At 37.9% G+C, this 11,702-nt stretch overlaps 1 protein-coding gene across 1 annotated transcript; it reads left to right on the top strand.

The window, feature by feature from the left end:
• The first annotated feature begins 804 nt into the window (after positions 1-804).
• LOC133260942 (olfactory receptor 5M5-like) lies at positions 805-1,740 on the top strand. The gene has a single exon (XM_061439568.1). It carries the CDS (start codon positions 805-807, stop codon positions 1,738-1,740), a length of 936 nt encoding a protein of 311 aa, XP_061295552.1.
• Positions 1,741-11,702: the final 9,962 nt, after the last annotated feature.

Below are 11,702 nucleotides of genomic sequence, written 5' to 3'. Positions count from 1 at the left end.
GAAATAAAAAGAGTTGATTACCTAATTCCTTATATCAAAATTAAACTCCAGAAATTCAAACACTGTAATATAAAAAGGAAATCTAATAAAGCTCTAGAATAGAATGAGATTATTATTTTAATAATTTTAAATTTAGGAAGGCTTAGCCAATCCTATCACAGAGACCAGAATTTAAAAGCAAAAGATAAATTTGACATCAAGCCACTTAAGATTTACTATACACAGCACAAAGAAAAATTACCATACCAATAATGAAGGACTGGGACAAGCCAAAAAAAGAACTTGTAATACATATATCAAATGGCTGATCTCCTTAATAAAGAAAGAGACCTGTAAATAAAATGCTTAGAATGCTAACAACTTAATAAAAAGTTAGCAAAGGAATTGAACTTACCAAGCATAGAAAAAAATACATGCAAATAATTGGTTGAAAGATGCTAGAAAAGATAAAAATCAAGAGACACAAGTTACCAATATTTACCATCACAGCGGCCAAGGTTTAAAATTTCATAGCATCAGGTTTGTGGGAAAACCAATATTCTTGTACAAAATTGTTGGGAGTGTAACTTGGTGCCACTTACAGGTCAATTTGTAAATCTCCATCAAAAGAGAAAATGAATGAGTTCAGACATTTCTGCGTCTGTTTTAGCAGAATAAAGCTAAATGATGGCTCTTAATCACTGGGATTGTGAACCCAAATTTTGGTCATCTTGTACTGGAACAAAGAGGTAAGAAGCTTTTGTTTGTAAATATCTAATCATTTTGAAGCCATATTTTCTTTTTTTCAGCAAGAGAAAGAACAAGATGGCAAGAGGCAACCATACCACAGTGACAGAATTTGTCCTCATGGGATTCACAGACTGTCCTGAGCTTCAGCTTCCTCTCTTTGTGGTGTTCCTGGTCATTTATCTCATCACCACGGTGGGAAACCTTGGCATGATCCTGCTCATCAGGATGGATTCCAGGCTCCACACCCCCATGTACTATTTCCTCAGCCACCTGGCTTTCATTGATCTTTGTTACTCCTCTTCCATTGGCCCCAAGATGCTGAAAAATTTATTGATAAAGAAAAAAACCATCTCCTTTTCAGGCTGTTTTGCCCAGCTCTACTTCTCCAGTGCTTTTGCCACCACCGAATGCTTCCTCTTGGCTACAATGGCCTATGACCGCTACATGGCCATCTGCAATCCCTTGATTTACACAGCCATTATGACTCAGAGGGTCTGCAAGGAGTTGGCGATCGGGGTCTATACCTATGGTTTCCTAAACTCTGTGATACAGACAGTTCTGACTTTCCAGTTGTCTTTCTGTGACTCCAACATCATCCACCATTTCTATTGTGCTGACCCCCCTCTCCTTGCCCTCTCCTGCTCTGACACCCACAGCAAAGAAAAGCAGCTCTTGATCTTCTCTGCAGTGAATCTCACTGGATCCCTCCTGACTGTCCTCATCTCCTACATTTGCATCCTCTTTTCCATCATAAAAATCCAGTCTTCAGAAGGCAAGTGCAAAGCATTTTCTACCTGTGCCTCCCACCTCACTGTGGTCATCATTTTCTATGGCACACTATTTTTCATGTACCTAAGGCAACCTAAAGCAGGGAATTCATGGAAGTACAACAAAGTGGTCTCTGTGTTTTATAGTCTTATAATTCCCATGCTCAATCCCCTGATCTATAGCTTGAGGAACACAGAAGTAAAGAACACCCTGAAGAAGATGCTGGAGGGCAAGGAGTCATAGTGAGTTTTCAGTGGGTAGCTTTGGGAAATCATGATGTACTGACATGGTATAACCAATCTGTTTGAAATTTCACAAGCCTATTATCCACCATCCAACCAGAATAAACAATCAATATAATTTGGATTCTTTAAAGATCAAAAGTACTAGGCCACTTGCTTCAGACAGTAATATTTAATCCAAGTAATTATCATAGACTAATCAGAATTGATTTACAAGCTAGACTGTTAATAACTTCATATGTTGAAAATGATATTAGTAATATAGAAACTGTCAATTAGGTGGTAATATGGGAAATTCATTTTTTGAGCTCCAAAATCACTGCAGATGGTGACTGCAGCCATGAAATTAAAAGATGCTTGTTCCTTGGAAGAAAAGCTATGACCAACCTAGACAGCATATTAAAAAGCAGAGACATTACTTTGCCAATAAAGTCCATCTAGTCAAAGCTATGGTTTTTCCAGTAGTCATGTATGGATGTGAGAGTTGGACTATAAAGAAAGCTGAGCACCAAAGAATTGATGCTTTTGAACTGTGGTGTTGGAGAAGACTCTTGAGAGTCCATTGGACTGCAAGGAGATCCAACCAGTCAATCCTAAAGGAAATCAGTCCTGAATATTTATTGGAAGGACTGATGCTGAAGCTGAAACTCTAATACTCTGGCCACCTGATGTGAAGAACTGACTCATTTAAAAAGACCTGATGCTAAGAAAGATTGAAGGTGGGAGGTGAAGGAGACAACAGAGGATGAGATGGTTGGATGGCATCACTGACTCAATGGACATGACTTTGAGTAAGCTCTGGGAGTTGGTGATGAACAGGAAAGCCTGGCCTGCTGCAGTCCACGGAATCGCAGAGTCAGACACGACTGAGCAACTGAACTGAACTAAACTGATGGGAAATTCAAAAAGGTCCCAAAAAGTAACAGTCAGAGTAAAACTTAACAAATTAACAAATTTTAATTGAAATTATAAAACTGGGTATAAAACTCACACATGAAAATCTATGTTGTTAGGAACATTTTCCCACTTAAAACAGGCTATATGGTAGCAAGTCACTTGTAAATCTTAAAATATATTTCTTCATAACATTTCTATGTATGGTGGTCAGGTTTCAAGTCCTGATCACATAAAAGAATATTTAGTCTAAGTGTAATTGAAATACTGCATGCTTAAAATGAACAGTAGAAAAAATAGTATTACTATTAGCAATAATAAGGGGGAAGGGAGAACAGAAAAACTATGAATCAGTTCAACGTGGGACTTATTTAAATGTTTGTGTAGAATAGAAAGTTTAAATAGAAGAGATAGAGAAGGTTTAGTGTACTTTCAGAGATGTTAAAAGTGGTCATTTATTTGATAGCCAGGGTTTAATTTTTCCAGTTTCTGGAAAATGCAGTTGCAGTGATGTATAGGAGGCATGGTTTTGGGAGGAGAGTCTAAAAGGAAAGAAAATTAAGGAGGAAAAGAGGAGAGCTTCCCACATTCTGACCAGGTCCAAATGTGCATGTTTCTTAAATTATTTAAATGATCTAGAGAAATACTTTAGTTTTTCAACATTTTCATATTCTTTATTGCTATTTTCACAGATATGATAATCCAACTTTCTGAGACATAAATCTACATAAGTTCTTGCTATCAGTGGGGACAGGTGAAGAAAAATCACTTTTAATTTTTTTTTTAGGCAAAAATATGAGCACTCTATAGTTTTCTCAAGCCCCAGTTCTAATACTTCTTCCAAAATAATTCTTAAGACATATAAATCTGCCATAAACCATTAGATTATCCCCCAAACCCTTTGCAAATGCAATTATTTTTGTCTTTTTAAAAATAGCTCAGAATATTTATCACCAATCAATTATAAATAAGTTTAAAATTAGTCAAGGATCCAAGGGATGCCCATTGCCCCCAGATTACAGATAATATTAAGGGATCTTTGTTGAATTGTTGCTTGTGATCTGGTAATTTAGGAAAATAAAAATAGTTCAATAGGTGTAACTCTTCTCACTCAGCTCAAAAAGGCTTTCTGGAGAGTTGCCTTCAAGCCACATTCCTAAACATATGGGTTGTTGGCTGTGGTTAAAAAGAAAGATGTTACCAGGGTAAAGGAACAGAGTGAGGATAGGTATGAAGTAAGCCCAGAGGGTAGGAGAGCTTACACAGTTTGTGTACAAGAAAGGAGCTAGCAAGGTGGACAAGATAGTGCTGAAGGATAACACGACACAGATGCTTAGACATTGATTTCATTGAAACTTACCAGGTTAACTCTTCACAGTGCACTCTAGAACCTACCACAGTTCTTGGCACGGACCAAACACACCATAACCGACTGCCAAGCAGAATGGTACCCTTCCATATTTAGTCCTAATTCCAATGGATGGGTGGACATGGTGCCCAGTAATGGCCCTGTGGTTGGGAAGTAATAGAGAGAAGGAAGCTACTAAGGTCATAAGATCTTTGCTTTTTTGTTGTTTTTAACTGAGGTAAAGTTGGTATATAATACTATATTGGTTTCTGGTATATAACATAAAAATTTGATCTTTGTGTATACCACCAAATGATCACCACAATCAGAGGAAGAATGTTTTTTAATCTTCTCCCCAACAAGGCTAACATCTTTAAGACAAGAAAACATGAAGGCAACTACTCAGCCTAACCAGTGGAAGAGATGCATGTGGGAAGTTGGTATATTGGGAAGATGGTAGTAGCTGGAGTTATTGATGGACCATGACAGGCAAGGGACAATCATTATCTCAAGATAAAGAAAATGAGCAGACATCAGCACTCAGATGATAAATTATGTTTTCAACAAGAAGTCACACTCATTTCTTAAATTTTTTTTTCAAACTATTTCACATCAGTTTAGTTTAGAAAGAGGAAACAAATAGTAAATAGACACCACGTGTTTTATACATACCTCTCAGCAGCAAATTACAATCATGTTCTTGAAGGACTGTTTGACCTAAGAGTACATTTCATCAGTTCTTCAGTTCTTTTTAGAGAAAACTGAAGAAATGTCATAGGACCTTTCCATAGTGCTTTCACAGCAGGTGAGTTTGTGTGCTTTGTTCAGTGTGCTTCTTTGATTTCCTATAAAGCAAAGCAGAAAATTGAGAATATTGTATTCACAGATTATGAGGGATATAAGTTCATATTTTCCTAAATTCCCCAAAAACCTAGAAAACAGAGAGAGAGGAACTGTCTGAATTACCTAAATTTTGTGCTAATATTTTCTATTTCCTTTCCCACTGAGACTCTTTAGTCTTATAAATTTGTGTCCCTGATTTGGGCCTTATAGTAAGAAAATTCTCCAGTAAATTTCTTACATTTATAAAATCTATAGCATATCATACAGGTGTTGAGATGGTTGGATGGCATCACTGACTCAATGGACATGAGTTTGAGCCATCTCAGGGAGATAGTGAAGGACAGAGAGGCTTGGCGTGCTGCCGTTCATGGAGTCGCAAAGAGTCGGACACAACATAGGGACTGAACAACAATAACAAAATACAGGTGTTTAGTATTAAGATGATGATATTTAATCCGTAGAAGAAACCAGCATGATTATGCATCTTCATTCACTTATAAAGTGAGGCTGCTTCAATCAATACTCACAACAATTACACTAATTTTTTGACCAAAATAAACAAATTTCAAAATAAATAAATAAATAAACAAATTCCTTCTGAAAAAGTATTGCCAAAATAATGAAAATTTTATCGATGTTAGGTTTTAAAGGTCCAACATTTCACTAAAAGTGAAAATAAAACTTTTCTCACATACAAATAAAATATTAATCCATTTTCCTTATGGTAATCCTGAAAATGAATGCTATCTGCCAGCATTCACTACAATACAATTTCCATTAACACATCTAATTGTAGCTAAAATATATGACATATGCATATGTAAATAAATCTATATTTATTTGCACATAAAATGCTGAACTTTTTAACAAACTTAAATTTCTTCTTTCTTTTTAAATTTAAATTTCTTCTTTCTTTTCATTTTTTTAAAATTTTATTTTATTTTTAAACTTTACATAATTGTGTCAGTTTTGCCAAATATCAAAATGAATCCACCACAGGTATACAATACTTGATTGATTTGCCATGCTTAGAAACATACCCAAAGGATACTATTATGTTGATCATGAGAAAGGAAACTTGAGTGAAAATTCTATTCATTTTCTTTCATATTATTTGACATACACAAGTATTCCAGAAACAAGAATTTTTAAATCTCAAAGGTGTACCACCAGACTTTCAACTCTGCTCTGGATGTATAATTCTAGCATTCTTTGGAGAGCAAAGTGGAACTGGAAAATGTTAATTCAGTGATGACGAGCAGCTCTCACCTGCAGTTAAGTGGTGCATCCACCAGAGAGACAGGGAGCCACCGATGTTAGAACTTGGGGAGTTTAGGCTCCTGGGAAGGAGACAGATATAGCCGATTCTGTAAAAATACAAACACATAACAAATAACTAGGACTTTCATCTCTGGTGAGATAGGGCAAACTGGAGAGAGGGAAAGATCATCTTAATTTCACAAAATCAAATCTTTAGTGTTATTGCAACAGCTTGACAATCCCAACAGAAGACTTTATTTTGTGGTCTGAAAGAATGTATTTTATCCCTTCAAGCTCAGTTTCTTTGCTTGGGTGTGTTGACCACTCTGGCACATGGACACCTACCACCCACCTTGCGGCTTCCACCCCTCATTATAGGTAGCCCTTTCTGCTGATCACATAGGACCTATTAGAAGCAGAAGGATAGAGCAGAGAGCCAGGTAAGTACAAGCACTCTCCAGCCCACCTCTGGCTCACCGTCAGGAAGGATATTACATGACTGCATACAAGGTTTCTCATACTTGGGCAGAAATAGGGAGAACTCCCAGGTCCATCTCTGGTTTCCCACAGAAGGTTTTTATTCCATTTTCACTGCCTTTCCTCTTAGAAAGAACGATTTTTAACTCTCCTTATCCCTAGCAGGTTATCTCCTGCTATCCCTTATCCTAGGGCTTCCCTAGTAGTTCAGCAGGTAAAGATTCTGCTTGCAATGCAGGAGATCCAGGTTTGATCCCTGGGTCGGGAAGATCTACCTGAGAAGAAAATGGCAACCCACTCCAGTATTCTTGCCTGGACAACCCCATGGACAGAGGAGCCTGGCAGGCTACAGTCCATGGGGTCGCAAGAGTTGGACACGACTTGGTGACTAGACCACCACATCCTGTGCAGGCAGGAGGAGAAGGGGACGACAGAGGATGAGATGGCTGAATGGCATCACTGACTCGATGGACATGAGTTTGAGTAAGCTCTGGGAGTTGGTGATGGACAGGGAAGCCTGGTGTGCTGCAGTCCGTGGGGTCGCAAAGAGATGGACATGACTGAGTGACTGAACTGATCCCTAGCAAGTGGGCTTGCCAGGTGGCTCAGTGGTAAAGAAGCCACCTGTCAATGAAGGTGACACAGATTTTATCCCTGGGTAGGGAAGATCCCCTGGAGGAGGAAATGGCAACCCACTCCACTATTCTTGCCTTAAAAATTCCATGGACAGAAGAGCCTGTCCATGGGGTCACAGAGAGTCAGACATGACTGAGCGACTGAATAGGCACATCCCTATCAACCCATTTCATGTGAAAGCTTATATTATGAATAGCATGCTTCCTTATCCATCATGGGCCTTATCAAAACTAGCAAGTACTTTTCCATAGAAACCTTTCAGACACACAGTTTAAATTGATGTTCATTATAAGGGAGCAGCAAAGGGAAAGGAAATGTTCATTAATGTTGTTTATATTGGGGGATCATTTTTACAAAGAAATGTTCAAATCTCTTTCACAAATCTTGGGCTATCTTTCCTTCTTATATTTATCACAAATCACAGATGGGTCCTGTATTGTCCACAAGCAGAAGAAACAACTTTACCAGTTAATCTATGTTTTAATCTAAAAGTGCATTTCTTTGCTCTGTTTTAATGAATCGGGTGTTAAAACACCATTAAGCTTTTATCTCCTGGCCTATTTACATTTCCCTGTACACTAAATTGTTACATCAAAAGAATGCTGTGCATGTGTGATCACTTCACTAAACCTGTAACTGACTTCTGATAACATCTATAAATCCACATTTGGGAACTATATAACATATGCTTTCATGCCAACAAACAAAATAAATCATGCTGGGCCTGGAAAAAAATGTATGGTCTTGGAAGTAAAGATTTTGCTTACTCCCCAACCCCCCATCCCCCCAAAAAACACAACCTCAAAAACAGGGCTTTAAAACACTGCTTTTTAGCAGTGCTGGTGATGTAGCAAGGAGGAGACGATGAACTCAAGGCTGAACTTGAGTCCTAGGTCTGTCAGAACCATGATAACAGTCAAGGGGTTTGATCCATCTGAGCCTTAGGTTCTTCATCGAGAATATGAGGAAAACAATATCTCACAGGGTAACTATATGATAAATAGCGTAGGGTGCACTGAAGGGCATTTTAAACATTTAAAAGTACAAAGTTCTTATTTCTAATAACCTACAGTCAGACTACTCCATCTGACTGTTCAACTTTCAAAATCTTTGATTTTAAAGCAAATATTTGGAAAATCACTGTCTGAAAGTCATTTTACAAAATATAGAAGTTTACAAATATCTCCAATAAAGGATTTTCTTCATTTCATCTGCCTGACTGGAAAACTTAGTACCTACAGTCCATTTCCAATTTCCAGGCCCTCCAGTACCAATGTCCGTTTGCAAGTCAGTGATTTGGACCATGGCCACACTGTCTCCTGGAAACACAGTTGCACGTGATCTGCTCAGCTCAGACAATAAAAGTCTTAATTCATAAGAAGTGTCCACTGATACTACTTTGACCCTGAACCACTACAGCACACAGGTTCCCATAGAACAAAGGTCTGATGTTCCAAAGTGGGCCACATGGAATTCCTCTACTTTTTACAGCTACAGCAGTGGAAGGCATTCTCGTCCTCAGGACTGACTTCTCTGAGCTTTTGCTGGCTTCACCTCAGTCTATGAAAGAGCACTCAGGGGTGAGTGGGGGAATGGAGGCCAGGGTAGGTGGTGGGGCCATTGTGGGGTGGAAGGGGCACATCACTTACTCTCTCCTGCTCCTTCTTCTTGACCACTGCTTGGACTAGCAGTAAGCCTGGAAGAAGTCAGAGGAAATAGCATAGAGGAAAATAGTCAAGAGTTAAGTCCCCAGGAAGCCTTTTCTCCTACCTTCTTCCCCCTCCAGGGCTCTCTACCTTCGTGCTGTGCTGCTGCTAGGATGGAATTCCACCTCCTCTCTCATTCTGAGAAGGATGATCAGGGTCCTGGGATGTGAACATCTAAGATTGGGCAGGAGGAGAGAAAAGAGGCCAGGGGAGAGAACTAGGGAGAAGCTGATGAGTCATTTCTCAGAGTCCATGGACATGCAGCTATTGCTTTACTTCTTTAAGGAAGAGAGTAAAATCTTCAAAGTGCTTATGAACTACCCAGGAAAATGCAGTGTTGCCTGTTACAACACTAGATACAGTAGATGCTAAATAAAAGTTAACCAATTCTGGGCTTATTCTATTCTCTCATTCTTGCTCTCTGTCTCTGTCTGTCTCTTGCTCTCTCCTACACACACACACAGACACACACAAACACATACATCATCACCATCATCACATTTATAGAGATGCTCTGCTGGGACCACAAACACAAAATCTGAATCATCAAATTGAACATCTACTTCAGAGCTGACTTCTGCTTTTCAGTTTTATACAGGAGACTTTCCCTCAGTCACCTGATAATTACTTTGACCTCTCCTTATTATCGTCACATTTCAAAAAAGAGACAAGATTTATCCATTATTTATCTGTGCATTGATGCAAGATTGCTTGTATTAATCCCCTTATTTTCCATTCCTATTACCATCCTTATCATTACGTTGCACCTGGACCTCCCTGTGTCTTTGCTTCGAATCTCCCAACCTCAAAGGCCCTCAGTAGCTTCACACATGTATGAGTATGGTGTATGATAATATCAGCATTTCAGACCAGTAGGGAAACGATAGACTTATCAATAGATTAGTGCAAATGCAAATCATGAACACACTTTTATGTCATATATCTTGTATCAAAGTAAATTCAAATTAACCTGATTTTAATGTAATAAATGGAAACAAAAATATTTAAACAAAATATACATAAATATTTGCTGGGCTGGGAATAGGAAAAGCTTCTCTAAGGAAAAAACTAAGGTCAGAAAATGTGAATAAAAAGTGTGACAGTTTCAGTTAAATAAAAATTTTAAATTTCTTTTACAATAATCAGTAAACACAACATCAAATGAGAAAATATTCCCAATGTATATATGACAAAATTAATATGACAAATAATATAAATCAATGAGTGCACATAAAATATGAAAGACAATATGCAAAATAAAAAATGTAAATAGACTACACATGAAAGATGTTCAATTTCATTAGTAACAAGGAAACACAAATTAATACAATAAAGAGATCATTTTTCATCTATCAGATTGAGAAAGATATTCAAGAATAATAATGACCAGGTGATAGTGTAGGAGAAGAGGCATACTTACAGGCTGCTTTTGGGAGTTTCAGTTCAGTTCAGCTGCTCAGTCGTGTCTGACCCTTTGCGACCCCATGAATCACAGCACGCCAGGCCTCCCTGTCCATCACCAACTCCCGGAGTTCACCCAGACTCACGTCCATCGAGTCGGTGATGCCATCCGGCCATCTCATTCTCTGTCGTCCCCTTTTCCTCCTGCCCCCAGTCCCTCCCAGCATCAGAGTCTTTTCCAATGAGTCAACTCTTCGCATCAGGTGCCAAAGTATTGGAATTTCAGCTTTAGCATCATTCCTTCCAAAGAAATCCCAGGGCAGATCTCCTATAGAATGGACTGGTTGGATCTCCTTGCAGGCCAAGGGACTCTCAAGAGTCTTTTCCAACACCACAGTTCAAAAGCATCAATTCTTTTGCACTCAGCTTTCTTCACAGTCCAACTCTCACATCCATACATGACCACTGGAAAAACCATAGCCTTGACAAGACGGACCTTTGTTGGCAAAATAATGTCTCTGCTTTTCAATATGATATCTAGGTTGGTCATAACTTTCCTTCCAAAGAGTAAGCATCTTTTAATTTCATGGCTGCAGTCACCATCTGCAGTGATTTTGGAGCCTAAAAAAATAAAGTCTGACAAGTTTGGGAGTTTAAATTGGTATAAAATATCCGTAGAGCAATTTGATGATATTCAGCAAAAGCCTTAAAGTTAAATCTTTTTGATTCATTTTGATGGAAATGCTTCAAGAAATGCACAAAATATGTATGCATTTTACAATTGACTATAATAATGTTTGTAACAGTAAGAAATCTGTAGCATTATAAAAATACATCAATGAAGGATTGATTAAGTAAATTAAGGAATAGTGACATACTAGTATGTATAATATACATAATAATGTGTTGATTAAAATATGTACTATTATGTGCATTATATATAATGTAGATATACTTATTTTCATGAAAATGCTCATGATATATGCATAAAGCAAATTACCCATATGACATCATTTTATTTTTTTAATGGTATATGTGAAATATATAAATACAGACACAGATTATTGATAGTAGGTGATAATGTTTATTTCTAGGTGATAAAATTGCAGATGCTTTTAACTGATTTCTTTATTCTGAAATAAACAAAAAATAAGAAATCAATCCTATTCTGGATATCCATAGCCTTTATGTTTACCAAACTTTGTCTGCCTTATATATTTAACTCTAAATTACCTTCTTAACCCCAGGTGCCAAGCCTAGAGGCAGGAACTCAAGTTAAAAGGATGCTACCACAACCCAGATGTATAGTTAGTGACTAAGGCTAGTGGGAAGAGAGGAGAAGAATGAGATGATGGAGTAAAAGATGATGCTGGGATTTCAGATTTGTCTGCCTGGGAA

The sequence above is a fragment of the Bos javanicus genome, chromosome 15 (genome assembly GCF_032452875.1).
Source record: "Bos javanicus breed banteng chromosome 15, ARS-OSU_banteng_1.0, whole genome shotgun sequence".
NCBI lineage: Eukaryota > Metazoa > Chordata > Mammalia > Artiodactyla > Bovidae > Bos > Bos javanicus.
This window is presented reverse-complemented; position numbering and strand designations above follow the sequence as displayed.